General features: G+C 31.4%; 1 protein-coding gene across 1 annotated transcript in view; it reads left to right on the forward strand.

The window, feature by feature from the left end:
* The window catches only part of LOC145321985 (synaptotagmin 1-like), a gene marked incomplete at its 3' end in the record, with an annotated part of 46,323 nt that overhangs the window by 21,850 nt on the left and 10,430 nt on the right, over positions 1 to 14,043 (forward strand). The window contains 3 exon segments of the mRNA XM_080163706.1: positions 4,878 to 4,931; positions 6,239 to 6,331; positions 7,755 to 7,850. Coding sequence (XP_080019832.1) covers positions 4,878 to 4,931; positions 6,239 to 6,331; positions 7,755 to 7,850 — 243 coding nt within the window.

Genomic DNA, 14,043 nt, shown 5'->3' on the forward strand with positions numbered 1-14,043 from the left:
GTCAACGGTGAAACGGCGAGCACAAAGTTATACAGTACTACAAGGAATGGTTTGTCACTTGAGGCTTCCTAGCCTAACAGCCAACACTGTTTGTATCACTAGGTTGGGAGTTTAGTTGCAAAGATATAACTTAGCTGTACTTATCAATAGTTAGGTGTTGAGGTAGATAGATGTTGAGGGTCTGAACTGCTGTCAGGAACTGATTGGGTTTTCCCTTATCACACTAGAGCTAGGAGGAAAGAAACTTGCAATTCTTTATTTGCTAAAAATACCCCTGTTAAATGCTATGGAGTAGCTCCGCTCTGGTGTGAGAGTATGTGTGTGTGTGTGTGCGTGGAATCTTCTGTCCTTGTAACGCGCGTTCGCGCCGTCAAATCCGCGCACACGGGGAAAACGCGCTCTCACCCCTCAGCTCGCTCTCTCATTGGTCCGCTTCGTCCGTTGGATTTATGATATTTTCCGCACTCTGTTGCGCTACCCGTGAATGGCGCTCTGTGTATCCGATCGCTAGCTCCACACTACAGACGGACTTAGTCTAGTGTGGGTAGGAAGGGGGAAGCGCGTGAGGGGACGGGGGTAACTCCGTCCGTTCCCCCTGTGAGGGAGGGGGGTAACTGTGTGCTGGTGTAATAGGGCCTTTTCTTCTTAATCTTAGGCTTATCTGTTATATCACCCTGATTGTATTTGCCTTCAATGGAGAGGGGCCCCTCCCCTTCCCTTGGAATAAGGGGTGTATTGTTGTTGTGCTGTGGGCTTGAGATTGTTTTGATTATATTACATCTAGCTTCTATTTTTGTCCTTATCACAATTGCATAACAGATTTGTTGACCAACTCTGTTCTATTTTTAGCTGTTATCACAATACACAGTAATCCAAGCCTGTTCTATTCTTAGATTTATCACAACACAACAATTTGTTTGCCAAGCTTTGCTCATAAATCTATTGTTTGGCCATCACACTAGGGTGGTAATCCCTGCAAATGTGATATAATATCTGTTTTCTAGATGGGTGGCTGCGTTGTAGCTTCTCAGGATACTCGGGGTTGACGTAGTTTTTCTCTGTTCTGGTGCACTACACCCGTATGTTAGCTCGCAGCTTGCAGCTATGTGGCATGTTTCAGCCTATCGGCGGCAGGGAATGTCCCGTCCTGCTAGCGCCGCTGATCCAAATCCGGCTGATGGCGGCAGGGAATGTCCCGTCCTGCTAGCGCCACTGGTTCGGATCCTGCTATTTCTTGCAGTAAGTTGGCCTATTTTCAGCCGTCTACACGTATTTGGCTTGTTTCAGCCGGTCCGCAGGCCTGTTTCAGCCCTTTTGGCGCTCAATTCTCCGTTAGATATCAGCGCTGCTCGCGGTTATTCGTCAGATTCCGCTGTTTCGCTTCCACAACTGCCGGATGCAGAGTTAAACTTTGCTGTCCAGGGTGGGTAATTCAGGTTGCTTGCGTCAGTTTTGCCAGATTCACTGCTGGGAGTACCTTAGCCTCAGATGCGCGTCTGCTCTACACTTGTGGTTCGCCGTAATCTCACACAGCTGTCACCAAAGTTGTGGTATCCGCCGAGGATAAATGGCAGACACCGGAGTTCAATTAGATTACGGCAGTGTGACAGACGTGGACACCTTACTATAGAGAAGCTACGCTTCTCTAGCTTTCACTAGATAATGATCAACATCTATTTTCAGTTGTCACTTTATTGAAGGGTTAAGAGATACTGCAGCTATATACAACAAACAATAATTACATGGATAGGAATAAATAATCATAACATGAAAGCATAAATAATACATATACAATGGTCAGTTTGGGCAATAATGATTCCCCCATCCCTGGAAAGGGTGGGGGAGAATTAAGAATACAGTTAACCATAATAAACATGACAGATTCAAATCATTAATTCTAAGCGTAGGGAGGGGGTCACTAGACCCCTTCCCCAGGACTCGGGGGAGGGCCATTGACCCTCCACCGAACCCCAGATCAGGGGTGCCATAGACATGGCTCACGGTTGCCGAATACCACAAAACTACCACCCCCCCTCCTTGTGTATACAGGTACCCTTCTAATAGTTGCTTTGGTTGCAGCTTCTATTACTTTATATAAAAGCTTTTTTAAAACTTAGTTATCTTCATTTTATGTTAATTATATATTAAAAATCATTGGTTTAAAAGTTTGGATACTGGAAGTTTGAATAAGATTTAACACTAGTTCCCAAAGTGTTAAAACCAACGAGTTTCCAGTATAAGTTGATGTCCAATTTCCCATCCCTTACTGACAAAAGCGCAGTCAATTTATTAATATAAATGTAAGTAGGTAAGAAGTTGGACATTGCATACTTAAGGAGTAGATATACTGCAAAAAATATTAGGATCTACTGAAGTTCATGGTAAAATATTGCTGGCAAGCAATATTTCCAAAATCTATGAATTTTAAAGGCTGATAGCTGCCAAACGGCTGAACTAACAGATCATGCCCGCACACTGTTTAAAGCGGCATAAGAAGGCCTACAAATAATCTGGAATAGCCATAAATCAATAATGCAGTGCAGAGAAATGCGTGAAAAAGACCTATTTTACGCGTTTTTTCTTCAGTGAAGCTTTCCCTGTGCATAATTGGATCTTGGCTATTCCAGATTATTTGTAGGCCTTCTTATGCCGCTTAAATGGTGTGCGGGTATGATCTGTACGTTCAGCCATTTGGCAGCTAGCAGCTTTTAAAATTAAAAGATTTTTGGAAATATTGATTGCCAGCAATATTTTACCGTAAACTGCAGTAGATCCAAATATTATTTCATAAGTAACTTAAAGCAATGATCTTATTATGTAAGTACAAACAGCAAGTACGTATCTATTATAGAAGCCATAGATACCACTAAATCTCAGGAATCTCAAGGGATAAGACAATGGATGACATAACTAATGAAGTTAAAAATTCTTTAGATTAGATTATTGGCTTAAAAGTTTAGACATTAGTAAAGGCCCAAACTAATTTATGTTCATTTGAAGTACCCAAAGTTTTGAGCAAATTAATAATAAAATGTCAGAGAGGAAGGGAGTTGACAATGGATCGAATATTCAATATTTTTTGGTCTCAAACCTTGGGTACCAGCTTAAAGTATTCGTGAAGTTTTTAGACTGAATTTGGGGACTTTGGGTATTGCCGCGGAATTTGTTATGAATTTAGCAGACAAAAATAAAAAACAGACAATTAACACAATTTCTAGCAAACAAGAAATTTATATAGTTTATAATTATTTCTGCTGGTTCTAACAAATATTTTTTTCCAAGAAAATGTCATTTCATTTTAATTGTTCGTTGTTCCCTCCCTTCCTCTCTGATAAAATGTAGTTATAAAACTTTGGATACTAAAGAAATATTTTATTCCAATGTCCCCAACCCTTCCTGACTTAATCCTTTTTTAAGCTAGTTTAAATCATTATTCATGTAACAAATATGACAACGTCCAATGTAATGTTTATGTAAACAACTAAGTTTTAATGATTATTAATTCTTATTTAGAGGTATAAATAGGAAAAAAATATAAATTTTTCATCCATTTGAAATTAAAATTATTTAAATCAAAAATAGAAAATATTTTTTTGTCTTTCCAACTTATAGCAAATAATTCTTTAAAGAAAAAAATATTTTATTTCAGGTTTGGTTAGGTTAAGTTAAGTAACCTGCATGGATAAGGTCCCACTAGGTTATAAGGTTTTTTTTATTGCTTCAAAAATATATTTGCGGAAAAGCACCTATTTTCTAATTTTGAATATTATTTTTCTAAAATAAGAAAGTATAATCTTTATGTTAAAAACTCTAATGTATCAAAAATAGGAAAAATAAACAATTGTAAATAATTTATTATTTTAGAAAATATTTGGGGGTAGAGTCACTCATAGAACTAATAGAACAACACTAATCCCCCAAAATCTTTTTGTTTTGTTTGTTATTCATGGTAAAATTGTTCAAAATATAATACGTTGCATGATATAACCAGTTATAATCCAGCAGTTATTACTCGGTTTCGAAGCCATATGGTAAAGAATTTTTTTATATACCTACCTGAATAGAAAGTTAGCAACGCCTTTGTAATATTATTTTTGGGCTATTGGTGGTTTACTGGTAATTTAAGGTATTCTAACTTTTAGTTTTAGTTTTTTTCACAATAAAATAACCATTTATTTCACTTACATACTTACATTTCGTTTAAATATCATTACATATAATAGTAATGGGATGTTTGTTTGTTTGTGAATTATATAGGCCATGAAAAATTGGGCCTCTAGGGACATAGCGGCTTGTTGTTATTTTTTTTAATAGCTTTACTTCTCTGAATTAATAACTAAATTGTTTAATTGCTTTTTGATTGTTATACATATATTATCTACTTGGTAAGTTATATTCGTATTGAGAATAGTATTTTTGATCAACCAGTGTTTTATTGTATAAATTTAATTGCAAATTGGTGTAATAACAATGAAATTCTGCGTGGTAATAGCGCAAAAAAAGCCCCCAAAGCCCACTGCCTCTCCTGTAGTTGCCTTACTTCCATTCTTTTATTTTTTTCTCTATGACATTGAGTTATAGAGTAGTTGCACTTCCAAAAAGTATAGTTCAAAATAAATAAAAAATTAGAAAGTGTTATAAAAATATATTTTCAATTTAGAAAGAACATTATCCTATTCTTATACAATTTTACTTTACAATATAGGATAAAGTTTTGAAAAACATTAACATAAAATACAAAACTTTAAAATTTCATTTCATAGAATTCACGTTTCAACATTCACTTTTATATTCAATCTATCTATCAATCTATCTATCTATCTATCTATCTATCTATTTATCTACCATTCTATCTATCTATCAATCTATCTATCTAGGCTATGGAGCTGCCAGCTATGGATATGGGTGGAGTATCAGATCCATATGTAAAGGTAACTTATTTGGAGGCAATCTAGTTTTTATTTTAACATATTTATTAGAAGTCGATTGTGCTACTATCTTTTATTCCCTGTGCTGCTTATACTCTCTAAAACAGCTAGATCAAGGAGTTAGTGGGTTTAAAAAATATCTGTTGCTTAGTATTACCAAAGGAAAGGTTTTAGGCTATTTGCTTTGTTTTCGTATTGATATTATTTGAAACAGCTATTTATTTTATTTATTTATTATATTTATTACTAATGGTTTCGTCCCTAGCCTTTTGGGATCGAACTTCTTGTTTGTTTTTGTTTACAAAATAAAGTTTTGGGTCCATTTTTCTTTTTGGTGTGGATAGGGGTGTTCCACCCAACAATAAACTAGCTTAAAACTACCACAGGACCAGTAGCTATATTATTTTAAGCTCAACAAATCAGACAGACGAACGACCGTTGACATATAACTAGTGTCTATCGGTGTTGCTCTGGAATATTCAAAATATGTATGGCAAAATTTGTGTTTTTTACAACTGTTATTGAATCAAGACTGCTAAAATGTTATGTAAAAGTTTATATTATAATACACTTCGAAATATTTTTTTGTATTTGATATGGTACTGAAATTTGGCGCTAGGTATCTCAAAATAAAATTTTATCAATGTACAATTTATCAAGATTTTAAATTTTATCATTAATAATCTTTTAAAATAATTTTAATTATTAAAACATTAGTAATTTTAAGATATTTAATTAACATCAACTTTGTTAAGGGCAATTTACAAATTACTTGAAATATTATTAATATTTATAATAATTTTGGTAAAAGACACAAATATTGTAATATTGCTTGTTACATTTGTTAATGTGATTTTAGCATTGAATCGTTGAATGCTCATTGCTGAGTGCCCCTAGATGCTAAAGGAGTATTTACTACGTGAGAAAATGGCTTAAAACTACCATGAGATATTTATGAACATAATAACATAATAAAAAATAATACAATCTATGTGGATCGTTTGATTTCCGACATCTTTAGCTTTAGACAAAAAGGCCTTACTACTTTATAACATATGATGTTGGTATAATAATAGCATTTTCAGAATGGCTTTGAACCGGTTCGAATTAAAAAAAATCATTATTACATCGAATTACAGACAATTTTCCCCGGATATTAAAATAAAAATCATGAAATTAATACCTTTTTTGTTACCCGAGCCTTCGGATCCTCGGAATTAACAAAACTGTTTTTTAATCTTAATTTTTTTTCATTTTGATATCCGCAGAAAGCTGTCTGTAATACGATGCGTTAAAAAAAACTATTGCAGGTGTTTCTTGTACCAGAGATTAAGGGAATGAAGAAATTTGAGACAAAAGTTCACAGGAAAACATTGAATCCATTCTTCAATGAAACTTTTCAGGTAAAAAAAATAATAATACATCTAACTCAAATAGCAGCTGAATATATCTGTATTTTTAGTGACCCACTTTGCTGGACAGAAGGACAGACAAGACCTAGTTAAAGATTAGCTAAAATATTAATAAATATGCAAAATGATGTTTACAAATTTTATAACAGTACATGTGAAAATTGCAGAAAGAAATTCCCCCACTTTTTATTTAAGAAAAACACGGGCCTCTTCTTAACTTGACTTAACCTAACCTAACCTAACATGCATTGCATAGGCAAAATTTTTGTTATTAAATTTGTTTGCAGTCCAAATGTGGTATAGGGGAAACAGCCGAAAAAAAGAATTTATTATTGCTTGGATGGGATTTAAAATGCATTTAGGGATATAAATTGTTCATTAATTGCCAAATTATAAATGGCAAAACATTTCATTTCCATATGACATTTCATGAAATTAATTTGTGCAATTTGAAACTAAATTTTGAAATTTTTGGAATGTTATGTATACATTGAGATTTAAATACATTTCCCAAAACTTTACCTATTTGTTTATCTGGGTGTATATCAAGAATTTTTTTGATGTACATTCTACACTTCAATGAAAATAAACAAATACTTTGACAAAACATAACAAACCAATCTATTTTACAATCTAACTGGCTTTCTAATTATTTATCTTACTCTCAATCTATCTCATCTATCTATCTAATATATTCTATCTATTTTAGTTTAAGAATTGTCCATACGCTGATACATTTGATATAACCTAACCTATTATATCTATTTATCTATCTATACAATTTACAAAATTTTACCTATCAATCTAATTTATAATCTATCTACTTATCTATCTATCTATCTGTCTAATATATTCTATTCATTTTAGTTTAAGAATCTTCCATACGTGGATACAATTTACAAAATTTTACCTATCAATCTAATTTATAATCTATCTACTTATCTATCTATCTATCTGTCTAATATATTCTATTTATTTTAGTTTAAGATCTTCCATACTCTTAAATATTTGACAAAACTTAATACATCAAATTAGCAATCTATTTTGCCATCTAACTGGCTTTCTAATTATTTATCTTACTCTCTATCTATCTCACCTATCTATCTAATACATTCTATCTATTTTAGTTTGAGAATCTTCCATACTCGGAATTATTTGACAAAACTTAACACATCAAATTAGCAATCTATTTTGCCATCTAATTAGCTTTATATCTATTTATCTATCTATCTAGATCTATCTGTCAATCTATCTAATATATTCTATCTATTTTAGTTTAAGAATCTTTCATTCGCGGATACATTTTGCAAATCTTTAGAAATAAATCTGTTTTAAAATCTATCTAGCCATTTATCCATCTGTATATCTATCTATCTATTTATCTATATAATTTAATCTATTCTATCTATTTTAGTTTAAGAATCTTCCATACGCGGATACATTTGACAAAACCTTGATGTTCACTATCTTTGATTTCGACAGATTTTCCAAGCATGACAAAATTGGAGAGGTACAATTTTATATCAAAAAGTGCATCAATAGCGTAGCTATTCTATATCTATGCTTTGTATGTTTGTCCTTTTTTAACGACGTTTAATAATATCTTGTATGATAAGGTCCTTACACCAATTTAAATTTAAATAATGTTCAGTTACTGTTACATGATCGATGTCATCCTTGTTTTTTTTTTAGATATTTGTTTATCAGAATTATAACTTTGGTAATTGTTATCCTTGTTTCCAAAAATGTAAAAATAATAAAATGTTATTTCTGGTAAAACTGTAAGATATAGGTAGAACAAAATGTAAAAATATAAAGAATTTTACAGGGAGTGAGGGGACATTGGACTGTAAATTAATATGGTACCCAAAGTCCTAAGATAAATAAACGTTGGCTTAAAATTTGAGTACCTTTCAATCTTCATTGGTTGGTTTAAAATTATTATTTTCAAACTTTTCAAACAATAATTTTAATCTACAAAAGGTTTAGACTTATATGTGATCATTGGGGATGTACATTATTTTATCATCTATTGTCTTATCCTTTAAAATCCCTGGTAATTTTAGGGAATCTAATATAAAACGAAATGAAACCTTTTTCACGGTTAATCTTATTTCTACTCTCTATCTCTCTCTCTCTAGAAGGGAAGCTACAATATAATCGTGATAAGTTCATAGGTCTGTCCGTCTGTAAGTTACAAAGATCTAGTAACAATGTTTAGATTTTATTTATTATCTCTTTCATTCTTTCTTATTTCTATTTCGCTTTTTCTCATTTTTCTATTTCTATAACCACTAAAATAATATTTTTGCTTCGCCACCTTTGAATATTACTGATCTTGTTCTCTTTCTCTCTCTCTCTCTATCTCTCTCTCTCTTTCTCTATTTATGTGTGTGTGAGTATTATCTGTTTTTGTTATTATCTTTACCATCTAAAATATAATTATTTCTGCCAAGAAACTTCACAGATTTTAATCAGATTATGATTATGTATTATTTGTATTTTTGCGACCAGAGAGGGATGGGAAATTGGACTGTAAATTACACTAGTACCCAAAGTTAAATACAAATATTAACATATTATTTGGCTGAAAAACTAAGGGTTCTTTCAATTAAATTTCATTAGTTGTTTACACACCATTTGTGTAGAAATTTCAACTAATAATTTTAATCTATTGAAAGGGGATAATTTTGATTATGATGATAAAAGATATCTTCCATCTGTATCCCCTATGATCTTTCCTAAGAAAAATTTGTAAAGTTTAACATCGAAGAATTACACGATTTAAATTAATTGATATCTATATTTATACCTCATTTATTAAAATAGTTATTTTTTTCATCGTATTATAAACGGCTTTCCGCGGATATAGAATGTACAATTATATTCGTAGAAAGCTGGATATAATACGATGCTAGACATAGTTTTTTCGTATATATCCAAAAACAAAGATAAACCAGGGATCTTAAGGTATAAGACAATGAGTTACAAATTTTTATCCTTCCCCAATGATGAAGAAATACTATACCCATACTATAGATAAAAACAAAATAGTGGGGCAGTTTAGACATTGCTAGTTTTAAACAATTGATCAAAATTGAAAGTGCTTCGAAAGTTTAAAGGCCAACGAATAAATGTATTGTTATTGCTATAATTTATAGTCCATGTCCCCTCCCTCTCTGAGATTTATATCCAACAAAACACACAAAACTTTTAGGTTAATACTAATTGATAATCTAATCCTATTGGTTTCAATCTTTGCTTGCATGCTTTTTATAGTGATTTATATGTACACAATAAAATTCCACAACGGTTAATATTAAAATGTATCTTATCTTCTTATAATGAAGTAAAACTATTATTAAATTTAACCCATGTAACCTTGACTTTTCTAGGATTGAAGCGAATAATTTTGTGATAAAGTGAGTGAGAAAAAATTCAGTTTGGTTTTAATTTTTTTTTATAAAAAATCTTTCACCAATTCATTTGATTAAGGACAAAATGAATGAATTAATAATTTTCAGGACAATTTGTGAGCGAGGCATGTTTTCATTATTAAATTAATTTTTACCAAGGACCAAAGCGTTAATAGATGCGTAAATATATCTTCGTATTGTAGACAGCTTCCCTCAGATATTAAAACGAAAAAATATAAGATTTTAACCGGTTTTGTTAGGGGCAGAAGACTAACAAAACTAGTTTTATTTTATTGGTTTTTATTTTAATATTTGTGGAAAATTTTCTGTAAAACGAAGCTATACATAATTTTTCAGTATGGCTAAGGTGTGGTTTTAATCCAGCGGATATTAATCGGTTTCAAAGCTATATTTGAAAATAGAATACACCGTTGATTTTTGTACTTTATATAGGGACAATTCAAAACAAGGAGCCAAGAACTACAAAATTTAAAGGGTGTAACTTTTTTTAAAATTCCCGCCCCCCTTTTTTAGAAAAAAATGAATTGAAGACAGAGTCGACCAATGGTGAGGGTAAAGGGGTGTTTACCCATTTCAAAATTTGAAACCCCTGATTTACCCCCCTCAAAGTTTAAGAAAATACAATAGAATACCCCCCTCAAATGTTTGTCACCCCTCATTTAACCCCTTCAAAATAAGAAGTTTGGACGTCACTAATTGGATACACTTGTAGAGATGCTTCGCATGTAAAAAAAACCCACATTTTACCCTCTTTTCTATCTTTCCCCCTTTGGAAATCTGTTTGGTGATTTGCATAATTAAAAATAACAATGATTTAATTGTTTTAAAAGAGTATATAAACAAAGACGATAATATCCAAAAGTAGTAATGCTTTTTAAAATATATCTTTTACGAAATTAATATCGTTTTTTTCTTAGGCAAAAGTTGCTTAAGCTCCTTGACTGCTTTAGTAAGAATGTAGGCCAATTTTTCAGATGTGTTTTTATCATATGAACTATGATCTTCACTTAAAATATCAGCCGTCTATTTATGGAATCTTTAATAGCAGTCGGGAAATTCGTTTTAAATAACAGATGGACAGAAATTTGAATTTTAGAGTACAAAAAATGAATAAGATGTAAAAAGGGCCATAGGCACATGGATTATTCAGAATTTTATTCAAAATTTTATATTTATTATTAAAAAATAAGAATACCGATTGACATCATTTCAACTATTATTATCAAAAATTCCTGCGTCATATTTTAAGAAAATAATTATTCATTTTCAGATTAACGCACGCATGTTGTCTCATTTTAGTAGCTAAGCTACTTAATAGATATTTCTTTTGGTCTGATAGGTCCAAAATCATGTTTTTAAGACAAACATGATTTAAAGGTTCATCTATCTATAATAATATATTAGAAGGCTTCAAACATGATAAAGAGAACGCAAATGAATGAAAAAAGAAAGACATTACTTTTTATAGTCAACTTTAAATCTTACCCCTTGCCTTTGTATATAAACACAATATACCCTGTATGTGATTTAACCTCCAACCCCCCACCAAAAAAAGCTTCGCTTTTTAAAAAGTAGAACAAATTCATCCAATAAGAGATGAATTGCTACAATAAAACGTATTACGACTAATAACATACTTCCCTTCCAATTGCCTTTTGACTAAATTATAATTAAATTTTACCAAAAGGACAAGAAATCTAATTTTTATTTTAGTTTTTATTTAATTTTGCTCATAGAACGAATGAAATTAATATTATTGAATTAGATTTATAATACGATTATGTTATACCAGAGCTCAATCTTTAAATCGTTTTTATAGTGCGCTGAATCGGGGCGATTCAGAGGTGAACCGTAGGTGCGCTGGTGGTTAGCCACAGCGCGCCTATAAAACATTGATTTTTAAAAGTTTTCGGCGCGGTGTTGTTAAACCACTTGCGACACTCAATAAAATATCGATCCGCGCCAGTACAACTTTATTACATAAGCCGTGTCAGTAAGGCATTTTATGTAAAATTCCGTGTCAGCATGGTATTTTATATAAAACATTAATATATAATTTATTTTAAAAATAACTATAAAAAATGTTTTCACGATAGTTTTGCAATAAAATATTAAAGTAATTAAAAAAAATATTTATTTGTTAAATAAATCACCCCGATTTAAACCGGCAATGCCACTCGGTGAGTGGCGTTGCCGCGCCGGGCCCGCGCCACTGCCCGATCTAAATCGCCCATGCAAATTCGATTTAAAGATTGATATTAATAATTTGATGGTGCGCCAAATGAATCGCCCCGGTTTAAATCACCTATAAACGATTTAAAGATCGAGCTCAGGGCTAGATAAAAGATAAAATAATTATTCTCTAATTTAACAGTAAAAACTAATGTATTATTAGGAGAACGATTATTGGAAATAGTCCCTTTCGTGGCAACGCCCCTTAAGGGACGATTCGTCGTATTTTTAAAATGGCTTTTGATAGGTTATTTTAGGTTAGGTTAGGTTATATTAGGTTAAGTGATTGCCCCACTGGGTTAGAGCCCCCCGCAGGGGCTAGAAATAGAAGAAAAGCTACCGTGAAAAAACGAAGAATCGCTCCTTAAGGATCGTTGCCACGAAAGGGACTATACCCTGATTATTATTTCTTATTTACTTATCCCTGTATCCCTAAGTATAATTCAACTTATATTTTATATTTCAAAAAGTATAAAATAAAAATTATCCGGTGAAAAGACTCGGAAAAAAGTAATTTAAGATTATTTCGTGTATTTTGGCTCAAGATATAATTAATTTTAAAATAAATTACATTTATATTTTGTTTTTATTTTCCTTATACATAATTCATAATTTGTTGTACTTAATATCTCTGAAATTTCAAGGAAGTTTTGAAATTGTCTTGGGCTTATTCCTAGTTGGTTAGTTCAAGAAAGAAAAAAAAACACCCCCCCTCACAAAAATAGTTGAACCATTCGTTAATACATAATTTGATGGTGTTAAGGGGGGTCATTAACGTCATCACCCTCCCCTGTGAGTTCAAAGGCCTTAATGCTAAGAAAAGCACTGCCACTAAAATGTCTTAAAAATAATGTTATTTTTATTTTGAGCTGAAAAACTAAAATGCACTTTCTTATACTTTTTTTTGTGCAAAAAATATCAATCTTTAGAAAAATTTTTCATTGACTAAATTAATTATTATATAACTCTTTTACCTTTTCTGTTGAATATAGAATCTTTTGTTAACATTCTTTTTAATAGGGAATGTCGTCATATACCTTATATTTACGTCGACATTATCGTTATGTCTATCGTTTGAAATCGTTCTTAGAAAGCTAATATTTACCATTTAACACTATTCTAATCATGATGATAATAATCTTGGAGTTTAAATTTCTAAAGATTAATATCTATTTAAGTTTACACCTTTTATTCTGATAAAAAGATACCATTTCACTACATGATTTTAGCACAACTAAAAAATTATTCCAATATATGAAATTTTTATTACATACTAAATTTTAAAGTTCATTGCATAAAACTTTGAGATATATTTAACTTTACATTATCTTAAAAGATAGTTGATTAGAAATTAAAAGATAACACGCCAAATCCTAAAAAAAGCTTTATTTGACTGGCTAATGAGTTTTATGTGCCATGTGTACTAATAGGATAGCCTAAGAAATATTATAGGTTTTGGCACAATAAAAGTTTCATATAATGGAATTAATCTTTAACAGATTTTGGATATAGTGCACTTAATGGTAAAATCTTCCTGGTGACAATTATCTCTTAAATCTATTTGTCAGCTAGCAGCCTGTAAAGATCATAGATTTTTAAAGATAATAGTTACCAGGAATATTTCAACGTGAACTGTACTAGATAACCGAGTTTAAATATCACCACTTTTACTTATTCTGATAACAAAATAGCATTTCATGACATGATAATTCTAATATTACGCATTTCTAATTTATTGTAGATATGAAACAGTTTGGAATTCATTTGCATGGTTTTATATTTATTTAATAATCGGCATTAGCAATAATAAAAGAAATAAAAGTTAAAACCAGTTGTCAGCACCTGTGCGTCAGCCTGAAAGCTTAGGAGAAATCAAACCTGACCAAAATATGGCATTTCTTATTCCTAAAAGAATTTTTAAAGCAGGCAAACATGTTTAAATATGAGACTTACTATCAGCTTGCGCACGACTGACGAGCTCTGGTTAAAACTAAGACGGTAAAAAATGACCTAAAAATTTGGTCCCAGAAGCTT

The sequence above is a fragment of the Acartia tonsa genome, chromosome 6, assembly GCF_053477335.1.
Source record: "Acartia tonsa isolate MP-2025a chromosome 6, ASM5347733v1, whole genome shotgun sequence".
Taxonomy (NCBI): domain Eukaryota; kingdom Metazoa; phylum Arthropoda; class Copepoda; order Calanoida; family Acartiidae; genus Acartia; species Acartia tonsa.